The sequence below is a fragment of the Oncorhynchus mykiss genome, chromosome 30 (assembly GCF_013265735.2).
Source record: "Oncorhynchus mykiss isolate Arlee chromosome 30, USDA_OmykA_1.1, whole genome shotgun sequence".
In the NCBI taxonomy this organism is placed as follows: Eukaryota; Metazoa; Chordata; class Actinopteri; order Salmoniformes; family Salmonidae; genus Oncorhynchus; species Oncorhynchus mykiss.
The window spans coordinates 6,916,744-6,941,199 of NC_050570.1; the positions used below are offsets into that span (position 1 = coordinate 6,916,744).

The 24,456-nt window shown below is 40.9% G+C and overlaps 2 protein-coding genes across 3 annotated transcripts; both read left to right on the top strand.

Annotated features, from left to right (window-relative positions):
• The first annotated feature begins 3,933 nt into the window (after positions 1-3,933).
• LOC110521225 (eukaryotic translation initiation factor 3 subunit J-A) lies at positions 3,934-10,715 on the top strand. 2 transcript variants are annotated; one of them, XM_021598662.2, is made up of 8 exons: positions 3,934-4,086; positions 4,211-4,308; positions 7,046-7,100; positions 7,201-7,295; positions 8,052-8,250; positions 9,428-9,589; positions 9,732-9,805; positions 10,078-10,715. In XM_021598662.2, exons 1-8 carry the CDS (start codon positions 4,065-4,067, stop codon positions 10,207-10,209), a joined length of 837 nt encoding a protein of 278 aa, XP_021454337.1. In that variant the 5' UTR covers positions 3,934-4,064; the 3' UTR covers positions 10,210-10,715. The 2 variants fall into 2 exon arrangements, with proteins under 2 accessions (XP_021454337.1, XP_021454336.1); XM_021598661.2 differs by having other exon boundaries at positions 3,935-4,086; positions 10,075-10,715.
• Positions 10,716-15,340: 4,625 nt separating this feature from the next.
• LOC110520940 lies at positions 15,341-21,125 on the top strand. Its single transcript, XM_036969196.1, has 4 exons — positions 15,341-15,747; positions 20,213-20,300; positions 20,538-20,757; positions 20,983-21,125. The coding sequence occupies exons 1-4, from the start codon at positions 15,372-15,374 to the stop codon at positions 21,031-21,033; spliced, it is 735 nt and encodes a 244-aa protein (XP_036825091.1). The 5' UTR covers positions 15,341-15,371; the 3' UTR covers positions 21,034-21,125.
• Positions 21,126-24,456: the final 3,331 nt, after the last annotated feature.

Genomic DNA, 24,456 nt, shown 5'->3' on the forward strand with positions numbered 1-24,456 from the left:
CAAATTTCTGTCCTGGTCAACTGTAAGTGCTGTGATTGTGAAGTGGAATTGTCTAGGTGCAACAACGGCTCAGCTGTGAAGTGGTAGATCACACACGCTCACAGAACGTCTGTCCTCGGTTGCAACGCTCACTACCGAGTTCCAAATTTTCTCTGGAAGCAAAGTCAGCACCGGAACTGTTCATCGTGTGCTTCAGGAAATACGTTTTTGATGGCTGAGCAGCAGCACACAAACCTAAGATCGCAATGCCAAGCTTCTGCTGGAATGGGTTAAAGCTCCCCGCCATTGGGCTCTGAAGCGGTGGAAACGCGTTCTCTGGAGTGATGAATCACATTCATCTGACAGTCCGACGGAGGAATCTGGGTTTGGTGGATTCCAGGAGAACGCTACCTGCCCCAATGTGTAGTGCCAACTGTAAAGTTTGGAGGAGGAGGAATAATGGTCTGGGGCTGTTTTTCATGGTTCGAGCTAGGCTCCTTAATTCCAGTGAATGGAAATTCTAGACGATTCTGTGCTTCCAATTTTGTGGCAACAGTTTGAGGAATGCCCTTTCCTGTTTCAGCATGACAATGCCCCCGGTGCACAAAACGAGGTCCATACAGAAGAAATGGTTTGTCGAGATCTGTGTGGAAGAACTAGACTGGCCGGCACAGAGCCCTGACCTCAAACCTATCGAACACCTTTGGGATGAATTGAGCCCCCGTGCACAGAGCAACATACCTTTTGGTCATCTTAGTGCAGAAAGTATTCAGACCCCTTGATTTAAAAAACAAAAAACAAATTTACGTTAGACTTTAATGGATTACATTACTTTTATCCCCCCTCATCAGTCTACACACAAGACCCCATAATGACAGAGCAAAAACTGGTATTTAGACATTTTTGCAAATGTATTCAAAAATAAAACAAATTAAATACTTTAAGTAAGTATTCAGACCCTTTGCTATGAGACTCGAAATTGAACCAAGCCATTTGGATGAAGGAATTGTCCGTAGAGCTCAGACAGGATTGTGTCGAGGCACAGATCTGGGGACGGGTACCAAAACATTTCTGCATCATTGAAGGTCTCCAGGAACACAGTGGACTCCATCATTCTTAAATGGAAGAAGTTTGGAACCACCAAGACTCTTTCAAGAGCTGGCCGCCCGGCCAAACTGCGTTTGGGGAAGAAGGGCCTTGGTCAGGGAGGTGACCAAAAATGCAGTGGTCACTGTGACAGAGCTCCAGAGCTCCTCTGTGGAGATGGGAGAACCTTCCAGAAGAACAACCATCTCTGCAGCACTGCACAAATCAGGCCTTTATGGTAGAGTGGCCAGACGGAAGCCGTGCCTTTTAATGAGGAATGGCTTCCATGACAGCCCTCTTGGAGTTTGCCAAAAGGCACCTAAAGGACTCTCGGACCATGAGAAACAAGATTCTCTGGTCTGATGAAGCCAATATTGAACACTTTGGCCTGAATGCCAAGTGTCACGTCTGGAGGAAACCTGGCACCATCCCTACGGTGAAGCATGGTGGTGGCAGCATCATGCTGTGGGGATGTTTTTCAGCAGCAGGGACTGGGAGACTAGTCAGGATCGGGGGAAAGATGAACGGAGCAAATTACAGTAAGATCCTTTTTGAAAACCTGCTTCAGAGCACTCAGATCCTCAGACTGGGGTGAAGGTTCACCTTCCAACAGGACAACAACCCTAAGCACACAGCCAAGACAATGCAGGAGTTGCTTCGGGAAAAGTCAAGGGGGCCTATGCCCTCCCAGGCCCATCCATGGCTGTGCCCGGGTCATGTGAAATCCATAGATTAGGGCCTAATGAATTGACTGATTTCCTTTATATGAACTGAAACAGTCAAATCATTGAAATTGTTGCATTTGTATTTTTATTTGGTGTCAGGGCAAGGTGTCAGAGAGAGTGGCGTCACCGATTGAAACACCATAAATCAGCTCTTCACAGTCCTCAAGTCCAGAACAGACCATGGGAGGCACACAGTACTACATAGAGCCATGACAACATGGAACTCTGTTCCACATCAAGTAACTGAGGCAAGCAGTAAAATTAAAAAATTTCAAAACACCTGATGGAACAGCGGGGACTAGGAAGCAAGACAAACATTGGCACAGACACATGTATACACACACATGATAACATACGCACTATACATATGGATTTAGTACTGTAGACATGTGGTAGTGGTGGAGTAGGGGCCTGAGGGCACACAATGTGTTGTGAAATCTGTGAACGTATTGTAATGTTTTTTTAAATCGTATAAATTCCCTTCATTTTGATGGACCCCAGGAAGAGTAGCTGCTGCTTTGGCATCAGCTAATGGGGATCCATAATAAATACAAACTAGCTAGCCATTTCACACTGGTTACACACACACACCATCAGTGGTGGGAAAAGTATCCAATTGTCATACCTGAGTTAAAGTAAAGATAACTTAATAGAAAATGACTCAAGTAAAAGTAAAAGTCTCCCAGTGAAATACTACTTGAGTAATTGTCTGACATTTTTTACATTTTTTAAATATATATTTTTTTTACGGATAGCCAACACTTAGACGTAATTTACAAATGAAGCATTTGTGTTTAGTGAGTCGCCAGATCAGAGGCAGTAGAGATGACCAGGGATATTCTCTGTTTAGTGAGTCCTCCAGATCAGAGGCAGTAGAGATGACCAGGGATGTTCTCTGTTTAGTGAGTCTGCCAGATCAGAGGCAGTAGAGATGACCAGGGATGTTCTCTGTTTAGTGAGTCCTCCAGATCAGAGGCAGTAGAGATGACCAGGGATGTTCTCTGTTTAGTGAGTCCTCCAGATCAGAAGCAGTAGAGATGACCAGGGATGTTCTCTTGATAAATGTGTGAATTGAGCCATTTTCCTGTCCTGCTAAGCATTCAAAATATAACAAGTACTTTTGGGTGTCAGGGGAAAATGTATGGAGTAAGAAGTATATTCTTTTCTTTAGGAATGTAGTGAAGTAAATGTTGTCAAATATAAAAATAGCAAAGTACAGATACCCCAAAAAAAAACGAATTAAGTGGTACTTTAAAGTATTTTTACATCACTGCACATCATAAAATGTAAATGAACTTGGCCATGCCAACTGGTAATGTGTAGCCTACTACAATATCCTGCTATTCAAAACACTGAACTGAACAAACTACAAGCATCCTCACTTGCAGTGGCAGAAAAAAAGTGCTCAAATCTCATACTTGAGTAAATGTAAAGATACCTTAATAGAAAATGACTCAACTAAAAGTGAAAGTCACCCAGTAAAATACTACTTGAGTAAAAGTCGAAAAGTATTTGGTTTTAAATATACATAAGTATCAAAAGTAAATGTAATTGCTAAAATATACTTAAGTCTAAAAAGGAAACGTGTGAATAATAAAAAACTCCTTATATTAAGCAAACCAGAAGGCACAATTATCTTGTATTTTTATTTATTTATGGATAGCCAGGGTCACACTCCAGCACTCAAGACATAATTTAAAAACAAAGCATGTGTTTAGTGAGTCCGTCAGATCAGAGGCAGAAGGGATGACCAGGGAGGGATGTTCTCTTGATAAGTGTGTGAATTGGACCATTTTCCTGTCAAAATGTAACCATAATTTTTGTGTCAGTGAAAATGTATGGAGTAAAAATGACACCATTTTCTTTAGGAATGTGGTGAAGTAAAAATAAAAGTTGTCAAAAAATATAAATAGTAAAGTACAGATACCACAAAACACTACTTAAGTAGTACTTTAAATTATTTTTACTTAAGTACTTTACACCACTGCTAATTGGTGACAACTATATTCAATGGTCTAAAAATTACTATTTTAATGGATATTCTGAAACTATATAACTGACATTATGTTTTGGCTTGAACGAATGATGCTATGTTGCCACTAAATATGGGAAAGCAATGACTGAAGAATAATAATTAGAGCAGCAATGACTGGAGAATAATAATGGGAGCATGACAGCGCACATCGGTGTGTGCATCATTCTCTCTCGGAACCAAAGAGCCAGTTACCGATTGTACACCCACGGAATTCGTTCTGATCAGATACACAGGCAAATATGGCGGAGGGAGATTCATGGGGTAAGAATCCAATCCACTTGTGTGGGAATGGAGCATTCTTCAAGTTTACCGAAACATTGCCAATTAAAAATACAAGAGATGATAGTTGACATTTGTTACATGTGTATTTTTGTTGTTGTCTTAGATGCTGACACTTTCGATCCGGACGAGCCCGCAATCGGGGCCAAGAAGGCTGTTGTGGCAGACAAATGGGAAGGCGAGGATGAGGATGAGGATATCAAGGTAACGATAGCAGGCTAACGTTAGCTAGCAACCACATACACCGTAGTTGATTTCAAGAGCATCTAATCTAATAATCTAAGCATCCTAAACTAGATCATTACATATGATGATAGCAGTGTTAACTACCTAACAGTGGCTATCTAACCAAAGTTAGCCTAAAGTGACAAGTCAGGAGTAGGACAGACTCGGAAAAAGTGTCCAGAACATTCGGCCTGTCATGCCAAATAGTGTTCCCCCTCTGCGTCACAATGACATTCGAGAAGCTATTCGCTTCCGTTGCCATATCAACGGCGTGATGAGAGAATCCAGGTCTGGGCAACTCCAGTCCTCTAGGGTGGGGCCTGATTGGTGTCACACTTTTGCGCCAGCCCCAGCTAACACACCTAACTCCAATAATTAACTAATCATGATCTTTAGTTTAAAAAAAATGCAATTAGTTTAAATCAGGTGTGTTTGCTAGGGGGGGTGACGCCAATCAGGCCAGAGGACTGGTATTGCCCAGGCCTGAGCTAATGTGTCGAATTTTGGAGAGCATTCCAGCCAAAATGACTTTTATTTTCATCCCTACTATGTAAACAAAGCTTATTTAATGAAAACATTATTTTGAACTACTTTTGGGTACCTTAACATTTCAACAACATTAAAAGTAAACAGTACTTTCGAAATAGCAAAGAACAACAATATAATACCATTATACAGCTATAGACTGAAATAAATAAGTATAGGCTAACATCAACACAAACAATACAATACCATTATACAGGTATAGACTGAAATAAATAAGTATAGGCTAACATCAACACAAACAATACAATACCATTTAGTTGAAAAAACAGAAGTATGAATGACATGTACATAATATGATTGGTGGGATGGTCTTGGCAGAAGTAGGGCATGGGTTTTATCTCAGTTCTGGTGTGTGGGACGGAGGAGAGGTGGATGCTACAGGTTGTTCTGCCGGTCACTTTCCCTCGACAGGCAGCCAGTTTCAGGAGGTGGACTTGAAGAGGGAGATTGTAGTCCAGGCACAGCTGTTCTCTTCCCTCTTGGAGTGTTTACAGTGCTAGTGTATGTAGTGCATCTCACTGTGTCCAGGATGATATGTCGAGCACAGGTCCCTTAGCAGATTACATTATACAACATGACATTAACAGTAGCTGTAGGTAATTGTAATGAAAAGTGGGATCTTGGAGGGTGGTTGATCATGGAGGACATCATGGGGATCCAGGTCTGGGGAAGGGATACGGTAGGTGTCTCAGAGCATGGCAGAACCCCTAGAGGACATCATGGGGATCCAGGTCTGGGGAAGGTAGGTGTCTCAGAGCATGGCAGAACCCCTAGAGATCATCATGGGGATCCAGGTCTGGGGAAGGGATACGGTAGGTGTCTCAGAGCATGGCAGAACCCCTAGAGGACATCATGGGGACCCAGGTCTGGGGAAGGGATACGGTAAGTGTCTCAGAGCATGGCAGAACCCCTAGAGGACATCATGGGGACCCAGACTGGGGAAGGGATACGGTAGGTGTCTCAGAGCATGGCAGAACCCCTAGAGGACATCATGGGGACCCAGGTCTTGGGAAGGGATACGGTAGGTGTCTCAGAGCATGGCAGAACCCCTAGAGGACATCATGGGGACCCAGACTGGGGAAGGGATACGGTAGGTGTCTCAGACTGGGTTGACCTGTTGTCCATAATAAATGACTGGTGTGACCTCGACCCGTCATCCACTAATATATGACTGGTGTGACCTTGACCCATCATCCACTAATATATGACAGGTGTGACCTCGCCCCGTCGTCTATAATAAATGACTGGTGTGACCTCGACCTGTCATCCACTAATATATGACTGGTGTGACCTCGACCCATCATCCACTAATATATGACTGGTGTGACCTCGCCCCGTCATCTATAATAAATGACTGGTGTGACCTTGACCCGTCATCCACTAATATATGACTTATGTGACCTCGACCCGTCATCCACTAATATATGACTGATGTGACCTCGCCCCGTCATCTATAATAAATGACTGGTGTGACCTCGACCCATCATCCACTAATATATGACTGGTGTGACCTCGACCCGTCATCCATAATAAATGACTGGTGTGACCTCGACCCGTCATCCATAATAAATGACTGGTGTGACCTCGACCTGTCGTCCACTAATTTTGTACAAAATATCCCCCAGAAAAGTATTTGTTTACCCAACTTTTTTGAGCATCAGTACTGAAGTTGACATTTTCTATCAACTGTCACAATGCTCAAAACCATGTAAACACCGACTGACTTCAGTTTTACTATGCGTGCATCTCGTACACACGTGTGTTTGCGCATGACCGAAGGCACGTGCTCGAGACTGACGTCAGCAGGTGTTTGCTGATCATTTAACTCTCAGTTTGAATTTCAGCACTCTTAAACATTTGGTTTAACAATTACTTTCCTATGGATATTCTGTCTAAAATTGACCATCCGGAAGGACTAACTGAAAGAGTAAGTTCAAATGTAATTTTATTCAACATTCCTGCTTGTAAGGAACATTTTTACATGATTTTGCAGTCATTCAGTTTCAGACTGCGTTTCAGACTGCGTTTCAGACTGCATTTACCAATGGTGAACAATGAATAAGCTAAATAGTGATGGCTTTGGTTGTAACTAAAAGCTAGATCCATGACTGGGACGCAACATTCTGAAGCATACATCCATTTTTCCCATAAACGTGTGTTCTCTTTGTAGGATAACTGGGATGATGAAGAGGAGGAATTGAAGAACGCAGAAGAGAAAAAAGCAGGTATTTAAACCGCATGACTTGAACCAGTGAGTTCCTATTATAATTATACAAGTTCAAATTTAAGTCACATTATTCTTTTCCGTTTTCTTTTATTTTGTAGCAGAGACAAAACGTTCAGAAAAGAAGAAATTAGCGGAAAAAATCAAAGAAAAAGAAAGTTTACAACGAAAAAAACAACAAGAGTTGAGAAAGAGGGTAAGTGCCTTGCATACTGGGATTTCTGCTTGTCGTTGCTATGGAGCACATGATAGTAGCCACGGTAACCAATCCAGCTACTGCGACTGCTGGTTTGCTTCTCAACATTCAGCAGAAACGTGACCTTTGCTTCCATAAATATTAGCACATTTGGGATGCCTTGATGATTTTAATTGTCTTTATCATTTGGATTGGGTACAAATTATTACACTGTACATCCGGTATTCCCAGAGATCCGGATTTTTGTGTTTTCCAGATTAAACCTCAACCTCCCTAAGGGCTTCACAATGTGTGTGTGTGTATATATAGACTGAGTATACAAAACATTAAGGACACCTGCTCTTTCCATGACACAGACTGACCAGGTGAATCCAGGTGAAAGCTATGATCCCTTATTGATGTCACAGGTTAAAGAAGGATTTTTAAACCTTGACCATTGAGCCATGGATTGTGTGCCATTCAGAGGGTGAATGGGCAAGACAAAATATTTAAGTGCCTTTGAACATGGTATGTTAGTAGGTACCAGGAGCACCGTTTTGTGTCAAGAACTGCAACGCTGCTGGTTGTTTCGTGCTCAACAGTTTCCCATGTGTATCAAGAATCATCGTCCACCACCCAAGGGACGTGCGCAACTTAGTATTAGGAAGTTGTCCTTAATGTTTTGTACACTCAGTGTATAGCCTAAAGTGTCCATGACTGACAAGTCATTGTCTGCTGGATTTGAAAGTATACTATTTCTAATTTATTGCTTGGTAGTTAGAGGAATCTAATGAGACAGAACTCACACCAGAGGAGGAGCTAGCAGAGAAACTACAGGAAGAGAAAAAGGAACTCACACCAGAGGAGGAGCTAGCAGAGAAACTACAGGAAGAGGAAACGGAACTCACACCAGAGGAAGAGCTAGCAGAGAAACTACAGGAAGAGACTGGTCTTCTACTGGCTCAGGATGCTTTTGGTAAGAGATCAGGGCCAGGTTTCCTAAAAGCATCTTAAGGCTAAGTTCATGATTTGAACCATAGATCCTATAGTTCCAATGATGAATTTAGCCTTAAGATGACTTTGGGAAACTGGTCCCAGTATTACAGGAAAAGGAAAAGTTTGGCCTTGTCTCTTTTATATAAAAACCTGTTTGTCTGTGTATATCATATCCCCGAGCTGACAAGGTAGAAATATGTCGTTCTGCCCCTGAACAAGGCAGTTAACCCACTGTTCCTAGGTCGTCATTGAAAATAAGAATTTGTTCTTAACAGTCTTGCATAGTTAAATAAAGGTAAAATAAAAAATCTAATTTCCGTTAGACATCCCAAATATTTTTTTGCACCATTGCTTTTGTCGAATTGACCTGGAACAATGGAAACCTGCCTAGTGTCTGGTGGAAAGCAGATTGAACCTTGTTTTCCTCTAGGATTTTGCCTGTGCTTAGCTCCATTTTTTTAAAAGCATTGTGTTGTATTGGATTTGCCCCAAACGTAAGACTGTGTTCAGGACAAAAAGTTCATTGCATTGACAATATTTTTGCATTATTACTTTAGTGCCTTGTTGCAAACAGGATACATGTTTAGGAATATTTGTATTCTGTACAGGCTTCCTTCTTTTCACTCTGTCAATTAGGTCAGTATTGTGGGGTAACTACAATGTTGTTGATCCATTCTCAGTTTTCTCCTATCACAGCCATTAAACTCTTAACTGTTTTAAAGTCACCATTTGCCTCATGGTGAAATCCCTGAGCAGTTTCCTTCCTCTCTGGCAACTGAGTTAGGAAGGATACCTGTATATTTGTAGTGACACACCATCCAAAGTGTAATACATATTTGTAAACATTTTGAAAAACATGATTTCACTTTGACATTGAGGTATCTGTTTTAAATTCTTGCTGTAACTCAAGAAAATATGGGAAAAGTTAAGGGGTGTGAATACTTTCTGAAGACACTGTATGTATTATAAACATTTTAAAGTTGACAGGTTACACATTCCAGATCCATAAAAAGCTTTACAGGGAATCTGTGATTAAAACCAGCCATTTTTGCTAGAAGTATAAAGTGTTTTTTTTTTTTACATTGTCAACACAAGTTGTCAGTGGAAACTTTTAATATCATAGTGCTGAAATGTAATTTTTTTTCTTCCCAAATCAGGTGTCGTCAACATTGTAAAAGGAATTGACGCTGTAAGCCCCTCTTCTAAAGATGACTTTACAGATTTTGAAAAGTTGCTAAAAGACAAGATAACACCTTTTGAGAGTTCCATACACTATTCCGGTTTCCTAGAGTCCTTGTTTCGAGACCTCTGTCTCTCATGTGAGTATTCATTTTATAATCCATTGTAATAATATAAATTTAGAAATTAACCAATGTTATTAGTCAATCATATCAACGGTCAGTGGTACTGTATTATATGAAATATTTAATTTTTTTAAACTGTGCACCTCTTATGTTACAGTGGAGGTAGAAGACCTAAAAAAGGTCAGCAACTCCCTTACAGTATTACTAAGTGAGAAACAGAAACAGGAAAAGGTAGGTGGTCTTTTCAAATGACAGAAAAGTACACTTTTTTTTGGGCTTGTAATCAGTCTTATCCGGGTCCTGTTCATTAGGCATCAAACAGAAGAAAACGGACTGGAACAGTGAAAGAGCTACTACTCATTTTTCGTTTTTTTTTTTTCTTCCATTGCAAAATGTTTTGTAACGTTTTCTATTGCTTGCCCTAATGAACACGACCCTCATTAAATGTGTATTCCTGTGATATAAGTCGATGCTAATCATCCCGTCTTTATTTCCAACAGCAGCTGAATAAAGGGAAGAAGAAAAAGAAAGGTGTGGTTGCTGCCGGAGGGATGAAGGCCAAGATGAAGGATGACCTAGCGGACTACGGAGAGTTCGATGGAGGTTACGCGCAAGACTACGAGGACTTCATGTGACACCAACCGACTGCTGAGTCTCAAACGGCAACCTGTTCAAGTAGTGCCCTTTTATATTTGGGGACATCCACTGTCCTTCCCATTCCCTCTCAGCTCTGCTCGATTCATCCACCTCGGAGCATGACCTATGACCTATCCTACTGCCCAAAGCCATCCAATGAAAACCACCCTTGTGTTGCCCGCTGCACACAAAGAAGATTCTGAAAGAAGTGTTGAATGGTTTGACGAAGAACACGAACATCTGATCTCGATATGTTTTTTTTTTTCTCCTCGTTAGGATTCCTTCGACGATTCCTCGAAACTGATCAATAAGACAAGAAACTGATCCTTGAGTTCTCTTCACTGTAAGAATGTTCCAAAATATTTTACCAGCATAACTTCGTTTTTTTCCAAATCTACAATGAATTCAATTTTATCTTTTAAAATAAACGTGTCAACAAAATGAATTGTTACTGTTTGACGACTGAAAGTAGAAGGAAAATAAATGTGGTATTCTATGCAAATGAGATTGACTATATTTGTCTCCACTATCGTTCAATATTATATGTATTTTAATGGCTACTGGCGTTCCATAATATGAGCTAAAAAAAAATTATTGTGAAGAATGTAGGTCTTCAAATGTCAGTTTGCTTATCCCATATTCCACTATATTTATCCTTGAGTAGAGATCACATCGACTGCGTTTACACCGTCAGCCCAATTCTGATATTTGTTTGAATTAATTGGTCTTTTGAGCAAATCAGAACAGATTTGATGTGAAAATATCTGATGTGATTGGTCAAAAGACCAATTTGGTGGGAAAACATCAGAATTGGGCTGCCTGTGTAAATGCAACAATGGTATTTGCAGGAGAAAATGTCCAAATAAGACCTGGAGCATAAAGTCACTTGAGAAAAGCCACATTGCTATGAAAATGTTGGGTACACACTCAGGAATATGTTTGCGTACTTACAGTGCATTCGGAAAGTATTCAGACCCCTTGACTTTCTCCACATTTTTCACATCAACACCATTATCCCAGAAACCTTAGACCCACTCCAATTTGCATACCGCCCCAACAGATCCACAGATGATACAATCTCTATTGCACTCCACACTGCCCTTTCCCACCTGGACAAAAGGAACACTTATGTGAGAATGCTATTCATTGGCTACAGCTCAGCGTTCAACACCATAGTACCCTCAAAGCTTATCACTAAGCTAAGGATCCTGGGACTAAACACCTCCCTCTGCAACTGGATCCTGGACTTCCTGACGGGCCGCCCCCAGGTGGTGAGGGTAGGTAGCAACACATCTGCCACGCTGATCCTCAACACTGGAGCTCCCCAGGGGTGCGTGCTCAGTCCCCTCCTGTACTCCCTGTTCACCCAAGACTGCATGGCTAGGCACGACTCCAACACCATCATTAAGTTTGCAGACAACACAACAATGGTAGGCCTGATCACCGACAACGACGAGGCAGCCTATAGGGAGGAGGTCAGAGACCTGGCTGTGTGGTGCCAGGACAACAACCTATCCCTCAACGTAACCAAGACTAAGAAGATGATTGTGGACTACAGGAAAAGGAGGACCGAGCACGCCCCCATTCTCATCAACGAGGCTGTAGTGGAGCAGGTTGAGAGCTTCAAGTTCCTTGGTGTCCACATCAACAACAAATTAGAATGGTCCAAACACACCAAGACAGTTGTGAAGAGGGCACGACAAAGCCTATTCTCCCCCAGGAAACTAAAAAGATTTGGCATGGGTCCTGAGATCCTCAAAAGGTTCGACAGCTGCACCATCGAGAGCACTGGTTGCATCACTGCCTGGTACGGCAATTGCTCTGCCTCTGACCGCAAGGCACTTCAGAGGGTAGTGCGTACGGCCCAGTACATCACTGGGGCTAAGCTGCCTGCCATCCAGGACCTCTAAACCAGGCAGTGTCAGAGGAAGGCCCTAAACATTGTCAAAGACCTCAGCCACCCCAGTCATAGACTGTTCTCTGTACTACTGCATGGCAAGTGGTACCGGAGTGCCAAGTCTAGGACAAAAAGGCTTCTCAACAGTTTTTACCCCCAAGCCATAAGACTCCTGAACAGGTAATCAAATGGGTACCCGGTTTATTTGCATTGTGTGCCCCCCAACCCCTCTTTTACGCTGCTGCTACTCTCTGTTTATCTTATATGCATAGTCACTTTAACTATACATTCATGTACATACTACCTCAATTGGGCCGACCAACCAGTGCTCCCGCACATTGGCTAACCGGACTATCTGCATTGTGTCCCACCACCCAGCAACCCCTCTTTTTACGCTACTGCTACTCTCTGTTCATCATATATACATAGTCACTTTAACCATATCTATATGTACATACTACCTCAATCAGCCTGACTAGCCGGTGTCTGTATGTGGCCTCGCTACTTTTATAGCCTAGTCTTTTGGCTGTTGTTTTATTTCTTTACCTACCTATTGTTCACCTTTTTTGCACTATTGGTTAGAGGCTGTAAGTAAGCATTTCACTGTAAGGTCTACTACACCTGTTGTATTCAGCATTTCACTGTTAGGTCTACTACACCTGTTGTATTCAGCATTTCACTGTTAGGTCTACTACACCTGTTGTATTCAGCATTTCACTGTTAGGTCTACTACACCTGTTGTATTCGGCATTTCACTGTGAGGTCTACTACACCTGTTGTATTCGGCATTTCACTGTGAGGTCTACTACACCTGTTGTATTCAGCATTTCACTGTTAGGTCTACTACACCTGTTGTATTCATCATTTCACTGTAAGGTCTAACACACCTGTTGTATTCAGCATTTCACTGTTAGGTCTACTACACCTGTTGTATTCATCATTTCACTGTAAGGTCTACTACACCTGTTGTATTCAGCATTTCACTGTAAGGTCTACTACACCTGTTGTATTCAGCATTTCACTGTAAGGTCTACTACACCTGTTGTATTCAGCATTTCACTGTAAGGTCTACTACACCTGTTGTATTCAGCATTTCACTGTAAGGTCTACTACACCTGTTGTATTCATCATTTCACTGTAAGGTCTAACACACCTGTTGTATTCAGCATTTCACTGTAAGGTCTACTACACCTGTTGTATTCAGCATTTCACTGTAAGGTCTACTACACCTGTTGTATTCAGCATTTCACTGTAAGGTCTACTACACCTGTTGTATTCAGCATTTCACTGTAAGGTCTACTACACCTGTTGTATTCAGCATTTCACTGTAAGGTCTACTACACCTGTTGTATTCAGCATTTCACTGTTAGGTCTACTACACCTGTTGTATTCAGCATTTCACTGTAAGGTCTTACACCTGTTGTATTCAGCATTTCACTGTTAGGTCTACTACACCTGTTGTATTCGGCATTTCACTGTAAGGTCTACTACACCTGTTGTGTTCAGCATTTCACTGTAAGGTCTACTACACCTGTTGTATTCGGCATTTCACTGTAAGGTCTACTACACCTGTTGTATTCGGCATTTCACTGTAAGGTCTACTACACCTGTTGTATTCGGCATTTCACTGTGAGGTCTACTACACCTGTTGTATTCAGCATTTCACTGTAAGGTCTACTACACCTGTTGTATTCGGCATTTCACTGTTAGGTCTACTACACCTGTTGTATTCAGCATTTCACTGTTAGGTCTACTACACCTGTTGTATTCGGCATTTCACTGTAAGGTCTACTACACCTGTTGTATTCAGCATTTCACTGTAAGGTCTACTACACCTGTTGTATTCAGCATTTCACTGTGAGGTCTACTACACCTGTTGTATTCAGCATTTCACTGTAAGGTCTACTACACCTGTTGTATTCAGCATTTCACTGTGAGGTCTACTACACCTGTTGTATTCAGCATTTCACTGTAAGGTCTACTACACCTGTTGTATTCAGCATTTCACTGTAAGGTCTACTACACCTGTTGTATTCAGCATTTCACTGTGAGGTCTACTACACCTGTTGTATTCAGCATTTCACTGTAAGGTCTTACACCTGTTGTATTCGGCATTTCACTGTAAGGTCTACTACACCTGTTGTATTCAGCATTTCACTGTAAGGTCTACTACACCTGTTGTATTCGGCGCACGTGACAAATAAACTTTGATTTGTACTGTAATATTCATTATTTTCTGTATTGGTATTGGACATAGGAGCATTGTATTAGACTGAAGTGTTTTTTTTTTTTTTCATGCCCCCAAATTTCAAGAAATGAACTGTTACAATTATTCCTGAGGAATTGTAATTTTATTTTGTGGGTTGATCTGCTAATTGTGCACAGAGTGTAATGGGAAGAGTCTGGCGAACGAGTTTCTAACTACATTACGTTAATAAACCGTTTCATTCCGTTGAAGTGAGGGACTTCATCTCCATCAGACTTCTGCTAATTGTGCACAGAGTGTAATGGGAAGAGTCTGGCGAACGAGTTTCTAACTACATTACGTTAATAAACCGTTTCATTCCGTTGACGTGAGAGACTTCATCTCCATCATACTTTTCCTTTAACTTGCTTCTGCCATAATAGTTCTCAGCTGTTGATATTTCATCATTCTCGCAGCAGAGCGGCCCGTTGATTGATGTCAGGTCAAGGGTCTGACCTCAGAGACGTCGTGTACATACATATTCGTTTTAAGGCACACGACTCGCTAGACGTTTATTGCGGAGGCCTCCAGACTTCTAGAAAGCACAGAGGGTTGTTCAGATAACCTGCCAATGTCTAATCTTGTCCTTTTGGCCTTGTGAGAAGGTGGACTATCTGATCCCACTGAATTGCCCCATTTGGTTGTCGTCATGTGTCCTGTATTACAAAGGTTCTTTGTAAGAGTCTCGTACAGCAGACCTGGATCAAGCTAATCTACTACAAAAACCACTGCGAAAGAAAGATTTATTTGGAATGAACAAACAACAACGAAGGAGATGGTGAAGATAAGGGGGTTGATGGATAACACACACTACACACACACACACACGCGCACACACGCACTATACACACACATTCACTACACACAGCAACCTTACTGTAAACCCCCCCCCCCTCCATTCATTGGCTGCTACTGGGGGTGGAGAGTTGGTGCCTTGTAAACTGCCTAGGTGTTGCCAATGACGACCAGCATAAAAGATCCTCACCAAGTCCTCTCACCTCATACGCGACACCGCCAGAATGGTCATCCGTCATTGTCATACACAGATGTGGCTGTTGGTAGTAGCAGTAGCAGTATCACTGGGGGTGTCAGGGTCAGAGACCTCACACCGATCCGAGGCCCAGTCCCAGACCCTCCAGGCCCTCCACTGTCCGCCCTGTGAGAGGATCCACTGCACCCACCGCCGGGCCCTGAAGCTCCAGTGTAAAGGTGGCCTGACCACGGGGGTCTGTGGCTGCTGCCCAGCCTGTGCCAGGACGGCTGGGGAGAGTTGTGGTGGGACCTGGGACTACCTGGGCAAGTGTGACGAGGGGCTGGTGTGTGTCTACCAGGAGTCTGTCTCGGCTGCTGAGGGAATACCAGACGTAGAGGAACGTAAAGGTATCTGTAAAGCAGGTAGGATACACTGACGGACAACGCCATGTCATTCAATGCACTTCTCTCATGGTGATCACATCTGTGCTGGACAATTTGATCACTATAAGTGGTTGAGCACTAAAACCATGTTCACTGTGAGCAGAGTGCACTGTCGCGAAATCGAGGAGAATATCCCTGGACCCAGATGATGGGAACTGCAGGCATTCTAATACTTTACTACAGGGGTGCGACGTTCACTGGGGACAGGGACAGGGACGGACATGTCTGAAATGAGATTTTGTCGTCCCCCCCCCCCCCCCCCCCCCCCCCCCACACACACACAGTTTTGTAATAGGAATGTGATACAAAATGAGGCAAGGTGTGCTTTAGAACAATGGGGAGGCCTCTGATTGGTCGGCTAGGCTATTTGGAGTGTTAATCCGACTGGATGGATGAAAAAAATATTATATATATATATATATATATATTTATGTGTCCCCCAAACTTCTAAAAACAAAGTTTCGCCCCTGCTTTACGATACACGATGCATGATAAAAATCTAATTGGTTTTGAATGAAAAGCGCTGCAACTGTGCTTCTGAATCACGGTCTGCTGCTCGTCCATGGTCGTGTAATGAATCTTTAAATGATACGACGTTCATTCCATACCTGAGATGTAATCAATTGAGCTGTGGAGACGTACGCACCAGAAATTGGCACCAACGAGGCTATTCTTATTTACGAGCTGTGAAATGCGATAGTGTCTGTCGGTGAAGGAATCCTTTGAATCAAAGATACTTTCTCCTGTTAACAGTTGACACATAATTACACCTGTTATCTAGACGCATGGTGAAATTAATGGTCCTCTACCTGTTGTCTAATCTCATGCTGATATTTATGGTCCTATCTGTTACTATCGTCTGTATAGTTAAGGATTCAATTGTTGTAGATTCTCATATTTAATATATCCGACATCACAGAGAGATAGCAAAATCTGACCACTACAGACAGCTCTATATAGGATGGATGCTCATTGTGGTCCCCTTCATTGTTTTATACACTATTACTAGTAGTAGTTTTACAAGTTTTACATTAATAGTAATGTATGGTTTAGGTTATATGACATGAATAGTAATATATGGTTTAGATTATATGACATGAATAGTAATGTATGGTTTATGTTATATGGTTTAGGTTATATAACATGAATAGTAATGTATGGTTTAGGTAATATGGTTTAGGTTATATAACATGAATAGTAATGTATGGTTTAGGTTATATAACATGAATAGTAATGTATGGTTTAGGTTATATAACATGAATAGTAATGTATGGTTTAGGTTATATGACATTAATAATAATGTATGGTTTAGATAATATAACATGAATAGTAATGTATGGTTTAGGTTATATAACATGAATAGTAATGTATGGTTTAGATAATATGGTTTAGGTTATATAACATGAATAGTAATGTATGGTTTAGGTAATATGACATGAATAGTAATGTATGGTTTAGGTCGTATGGTTTAGCTTGTATGGTTTAGGTTGTATGGTTTAAGTTGTATGGTTTAGGTTATATGACATGAATAGTAATGTATGGTTTAGGTTATATAACATGAATAGTAATGTATGGTTTAGGTTGTATGGTTTAGGTTGTATGGTTTAGGTTATATGGTTTAGGTTATATGACATGAATAGTAATGTATGCTTTATGTTATATGGTTTAGGTTATATAACATGAATAGTAATGTATGGTTTATGTTATATGGTTTAGGTTATATGACATTAATAATAATGTATGGTTTATGTTATATGGTTTAGGTTATATGGTTTAGGTTATATAACATGAATAGTAATGTATGGTTTAGGTTATATGACATGAATAATAATGTATGGTTTAGATAATATGACATGAATAATAATGTATGGTTTAGATTATATGACATGAATAGTAATGTATGGTTTATGTTATATGGTTTAGGTTGTATGGTTTAGGTTGTATGACATGAATAGTAATGTATGGTTTAGGTCGTATGGTTTAGGTCGTATGGTTTAGGTTATATGGTTTAGGTTATATGGTTTAGGTTGTATGGTTTAGGTCGTATGGTTTAGGTCGTATGGTTTAGGTTATATGGTTTAGGTTATATGGTTTAGGTTGTATGGTTTAGGTTGTATGGTTTAGGTTGTATGACATGAATAATAATGTATGGTTTAGGTCGTATGGTTTAGGTTGTATGACATGAATAATAATGTATGGTTTAGGTTATATGGTTTAGGTTGTATGGTTTAGGTTGTATGGTTTAGGTTATATGGTTTAGGTTGTATGGTTTAGGTTATATGGTTTAGGTTGTATGGTTTATGTTATATGGTTTAGGTTGTATGGTTTAGGTTGTATGGTTTATGTTATATGGTTTAGGTTGTATGGTTTAGGTTGTATGGTTTAGGTTGTATGGTTTAGGTTGTATGGTTTAGGTTGTATGGTTTAGGTTGTATGGTTTAGGTTATATGGTTTAGGTCGTATGGTTTAGGTTATATGGTTTAGGTTGTATGGTTTAGGTTGTATGGTTTAGGTTGTATGGTTTAGGTTGTATGGTTTAGGTTGTATGGTTTATGTTATATGGTTTAGGTTGTATGGTTTATGTTATATGGTTTAGGTTGTATGGTTTAGGTTGTATGGTTTAGGTTGTATGGTTTAGGTTGTATGGTTTAGGTTGTATGGTTTATGTTATATGGTTTAGGTTATATGGTTTAGGTTGTATGGTTTAGGTCGTATGGTTTAGGTTGTATGGTTTAGGTCGTATGGTTTAGGTTGTATGGTTTAGGTTGTATGGTTTAGGTTATATGGTTTAGATTGTATGGTTTAGGTTGTATGGTTTAGGTTGTATGGTTTAGGTTGTATGGTTTAGGTCGTATGGTTTAGGTTGTATGGTTTAGGTTGTATGGTTTAGGTTATATGGTTTAGGTCGTATGGTTTAGGTCGTATGGTTTAGGTTGTATGGTTTAGGTTGTATGGTTTAGGTTGTATGGTTTAGGTTGTATGGTTTAGGTTGTATGGTTTAGGTCGTATGGTTTAGGTTGTATGGTTTAGGTTGTATGGTTTAGATTGTATGGTTTAGGTTGTATGGTTTAGGTTGTATGGTTTAGATTGTATGGTTTAGGTTGTATGGTTTAGGTCGTATGGTTTAGGTTGTATGGTTTAGGTTGTATGGTTTAGATTGTATGGTTTAGGTTGTATGGTTTAGGTTGTATGGTTTAGGTTGTATGGTTTAGGTCGTATGGTTTAGGTTGTATGGTTTAGGTTGTATGGTTTAGGTTGTATGGTTTAGGTCGTATGGTTTAGGTTGTATGGTTTAGGTTGTATGGTTTAGGTTATATGGTTTAGATTATATGACATGAATAATAATGTATGGTTTATGTTATATGGTTTAGGTTGTATGGTTTAGGTTGTATGGTTTAGGTTATATGGTTTAGATTATATGACATGAATAATAATGTATGGTTTAGGTTATATGGTTTAGGTTATATGGTTTAGGTTGTATGGTTTAGGTTGTATGGTTTAGGTTATATGGTTTAGATTATATGACATGAATAATAATGTATGGTTTAGGTTATATGGTTTAGGTTGTATGGTTTAGGTTGTATGGTTTAGGTCGTATGGTTTAGGTTATATGGTTTAGGTTGTATGGTTTAGGTTGTATGGTTTAGGTCGTATGGTTTAGGTTATATGGTTTAGATTATATGACATGAATAATAATGTATGGTTTAGGTTGTATGGTTTAGGTTATATGGTTTAGATTATATGACATGAATAATAATGTATGGTTTAGGTTATATGGTTTAGGTTGTATGGTTTAGGTTATATGGTTTAGGTTGTATGGTTTAGGTTGTATGGTTTAGGTTGTATGGTTTAGGTTGTATGGTTTAGGTTGTATGGTTTAGGTCGTATGGTTTAGGTTGTATGGTTTATGTTATATGGTTTAGGTTGTATGGTTTAGGTTGTATGGTTTAGGTCGTATGGTTTAGGTCGTATGGTTTAGGTTGTATGGTTTAGGTTGTATGGTTTAGGTTGTATGGTTTAGGTCGTATGGTTTAGGTTGTATGGTTTAGGTGGTATGGTTTAGGTTGTATGGTTTAGGTCGTATGGTTTAGGTCGTATGGTTTAGGTCGTATGGTTTAGGTTGTATGGTTTAGGTTATATGGTTTAGGTTATATGGTTTAGGTTGTATGGTTTAGGTTGTATGGTTTAGGTTGTATGGTTTAGGTTGTATGGTTTAGGTTGTATGGTTTAGGTCGTATGGTTTAGGTCGTATGGTTTAGGTTGTATGGTTTAGGTTGTATGGTTTAGGTTGTATGGTTTAGGTCGTATGGTTTAGGTTGTATGGTTTAGGTGGTATGGTTTAGGTTGTATGGTTTAGGTCGTATGGTTTAGGTCGTATGGTTTAGGTCGTATGGTTTAGGTCGTTTACCGTCCTTTGTCTCATAAGCAGTTTTTTTCTTGGCAGTGCTGGAGACCCTGGATGTGGAGTCCTGTCGCCCAGAATGCACCTGGGAGTACTGTCAGGCCAATCCTAATGAGGTGTGCTCTGCCAGGTGGGTGAATATATCTGGACCGGGACATCTCAGTCCAAACCCGCAGTCCATTCCCTCTCTCCCTCTCTCCCTCCCCTCAGTTTCTACCTGTTTTCCTGGCCTGAAAATCTGTCTGAATGGGAACGGAATTGATCCCCCCAACTCTACCTCTCAGTTCTCATCACTTGCCTCCTCCCATGTTCTACCCTTTTCATGTCCTTTAAAAGCTGTATGAATTACTGTCTCTCCCTGCGGCAGGTCAGTGTCCCTGGAGAAGCAGGAGTGTCATGGTACCTGCCAGCACACGTCATGCTCCAGCTGTCTGGTCTTGAGACCCCCATCCTCAGCCTCCTGCCCACAGACCTGTGCCCCCTCAGACCCCACCTGCCTGCACCGCTTTGGGAGGTGTGTTCACAACCACCTGGCCGAGCCCCACCGTCACCACCACCACCACCCCATCTGCCACCACAACCTACAGGTGAGCTGCAAGCGTGTCAAGTTGCGAACGGACTAATCCTGCCCAGAATTCTTACTGTATGATAGATATGATGTCATAAATGATAGCAATTTCTCGTGGTGGTATCTACTCCAGGGTAGCAGTTGTAAATGCTTTACATTCCTTATAATAGATTGAACATTCACAATCTGCTTTGGAATAATACATTTCTTCACCTTTTGAATGGTATATGTCTTTTCTCAACAGAGTAATGCGGAGGGGTATTTTGTGTGCTTGGTGCCTGGATGTCTGAACTGATGACTAAACTCCTGACTAAAATGTGCACTGATACAGTGTGTTACAGATACTGAATGGCAGCTATTTTCAAATACATTATTTGAATAACTTGACAATAATTTTTTTTTTTGTTGTGTTATATACATTGCCTGTGTACATTTTTCAATGTGATAAATTGACTGCATCTTGAATTTTGTGAATAAAAATGATTTTTTTTTTTGTAGATTATAACGTGTCTTTACATATACCAACATGCGCAATTGTATAATGTAGTGGATCAAATATCCATGTTGTTAAAGCTATTTGGGGTACAATAACAACACACATCTGAGTATCCTATCTTTCTGAGTACATGCTCGATTTGTAATAGATTTTAGACCGATGAGGTTAAGGTTGAGGGAGTGAATTTAGACAGAGCAATACTCTAAATCCTCTCTGATAAAGTTTTACACAGAGCCTTCAGAAAGTATTCATATACCCCCCTTGACATATTCCACATTTTGTTGTGTTATAACCTGAATTCAAATGTATTTAATAAATAAATATAAATATATATATTCTCACCCATCTACACACAACACCCCATAATGAAAAAGCTAAGAAACATGTTTTTAGACATTTTAGCAAATCTATTGAAAATAAAATACAGAAATATCTCATTTACTTAAGTGTTCACATCCCTGAGTCAATACTTTTTGGAGAGGACCTTTGGCAGCAATAAAAGCTGTGAGGCTTTCTGGGTAAGTAAGAGCTTTCTACACCGGTATTGTGCAACATTTGCCCATTATTATTATTTTTTTAATTCTTCAAGCTCTGTCAAATTGGTTGTTGATCATTGCTAGATTTTCAAATAGACGTATGTCAAAAATGTAACTAGGCCACTCAGGAACGTTCACTGTCTTCTTGGTAAGAAACGGCAGTGTAGATTTCGCCTTGTTTTTTTTTAGGTTATTGTACTGCTGACAGGTGAATTCATCTCCAACTGTCTGGTGAAAGCAGAAGGAAGTAGGTTTTCTTCTAGGATGTTGCCTGTGCTTAGTTCCGTTTATTTTTTATCCTGAAAAACTCCCCAGTCCTTGATGATTACAAGCATACCTATAAGATGATGCAACCAGCACTATGATGTAGCCAGCACTATGATGCAACCAGCACTATGATGCAACCAGCACTATGATGCAGCCAGCACTATGATGCAGCCACCACTATGATGCAACCACCACTATGATGCAGCCAGCACTATGATGCAGCCAGCACCATGATGCAACCAGCACTATGATGCAGCCAGCACTATGATGCAGTCACCACTATGATGCAGCCACCACTATGATGCAGCCAGCACTATGATGCAGCCACCACTATGATGCAGCCAGCACTATGATGCAACCAGCACTATGATGCAACCAGCACTATGATGCAACCAGCACTATGATGCAGCCACCACTATGATGCAACCAACACTATGATGCAACCAGCACTGTGATGCAGCCAGCACTGTGATGCAACCAGCACTGTGATGCAACCACCACTATGATGCAACCACCACTATGATGCAACCACCACTATGATGCAGCCAGCACTATGATGCAACCAGCACTATGATGCAACCACCACTATGATGCAGCCACCACTATGACGCAGCCAGCACTATGATGCAGCCAGCACTATGATGCAACCAGCACCATGATGCAACCAGCACTATGATGCAGCCAGCACTGTGATGCAACCAGCACTATGATGCAGCCAGCACTATGATGCAGCCAGCACTATGATGCAGCCAGCACTATGATGCAGCCAGCACTATGATGCAGCCAGCACTATTATTGCATAAAGAGTGAGTCCATGCAACTTATGTGACTTGTTAAGCAAATGTTTACTCCTGAACTTATTTAGGTTTGCCATAACAAATGGGTTGAATACTTATTGACATCAAGACGTTTCAGCTTTTCATTTTTAATACATTTGTAAAAAAAAAAACATTTGCAGCCAGCACCATGATGCAACCAGCACTATGATGCAGCCAGCACTATGATGCAGTCACCACTATGATGCAGCCACCACTATGATGCAGCCAGCACTATGATGCAGCCACCACTATGATGCAGCCAGCACTATGATGCAACCAGCACTATGATGCAGCCAGCACTATTATTGCATAAAGAGTGAGTCCATGCAACTTATGTGACTTGTTAAGCAAATGTTTACTCCTGAACTTATTTAGGTTTGCCATAACAAATGGGTTGAATACTTATTGACATCAAGACGTTTCAGCTTTTCATTTTTAATACATTTGTAAAAAAACAAACATTTGCAGCCAGCACCATGATGCAACCAGCACTATGATGCAGCCAGCACTATGATGCAGTCACCACTATGATGCAGCCACCACTATGATGCAGCCAGCACTATGATGCAGCCACCACTATGATGCAGCCAGCACTATGATGCAACCAGCACTATGATGCAACCAGCACTATGATGCAACCAGCACTATGATGCAGCCACCACTATGATGCAACCAGCACTATGATGCAACCAGCACTATGATGCAGCCAGCACTGTGATGCAACCAGCACTGTGATGCAACCACCACTATGATGCAACCACCACTATGATGCAGCCAGCACTATGATGCAACCAGCACTATGATGCAACCACCACTATGATGCAGCCACCACTATGATGCAGCCAGCACTATGATGCAGCCAGCACTGTGATGCAACCACCACTATGATGCAACCAGCACTATGATGCAACCACCACTATGATGCAGCCAGCACTATAATGCAGCCAGCACTGTGATGCAACCACCACTATGATGCAACCACCACTATGATGCAGCCAGCACTATGATGCAACCACCACTATGATGCAACCACCACTATGACGCAGCCAGCACTATGATGCAGCCAGAACTATGATGCAACCAGCACCATGATGCAACCAGCACTATGATGCAGCCAGCACTGTGATGCAACCAGCACTATGATGCAACCAGCACTATGATGCAGCCAGCACTATGATGCAGCCAGCACTATGATGCAGCCAGCACTATTATTGCATAAAGAGTGAGTCCATGCAACTTATGTGACTTGTTAAGCAAATGTTTACTCCTGAACTTATTTAGGTTTGCCATAACAAATGGGTTGAATACTTATTGACATCAAGACGTTTCAGCTTTTCATTTTTAATACATTTGTAAAAAAAAGTGTAAAAACATAATTCCACTTTGACATTATGGGGTATTGAAAAATATATATATATATAAATCAGGCTGTAACAGAAAATGTGGGAAAAAACCAAGGGGTGTGAACACTTTCTGAACGCACTGTACACCTGCATAGAGGTTACTGAATAACCGTCTTTATGAGCCTACAATAACAAAGTCAGTAGAAGACAGGAATACTGCCTGGCCCAACAATAGGCTGTTTGTTCTCTGAACGTCCT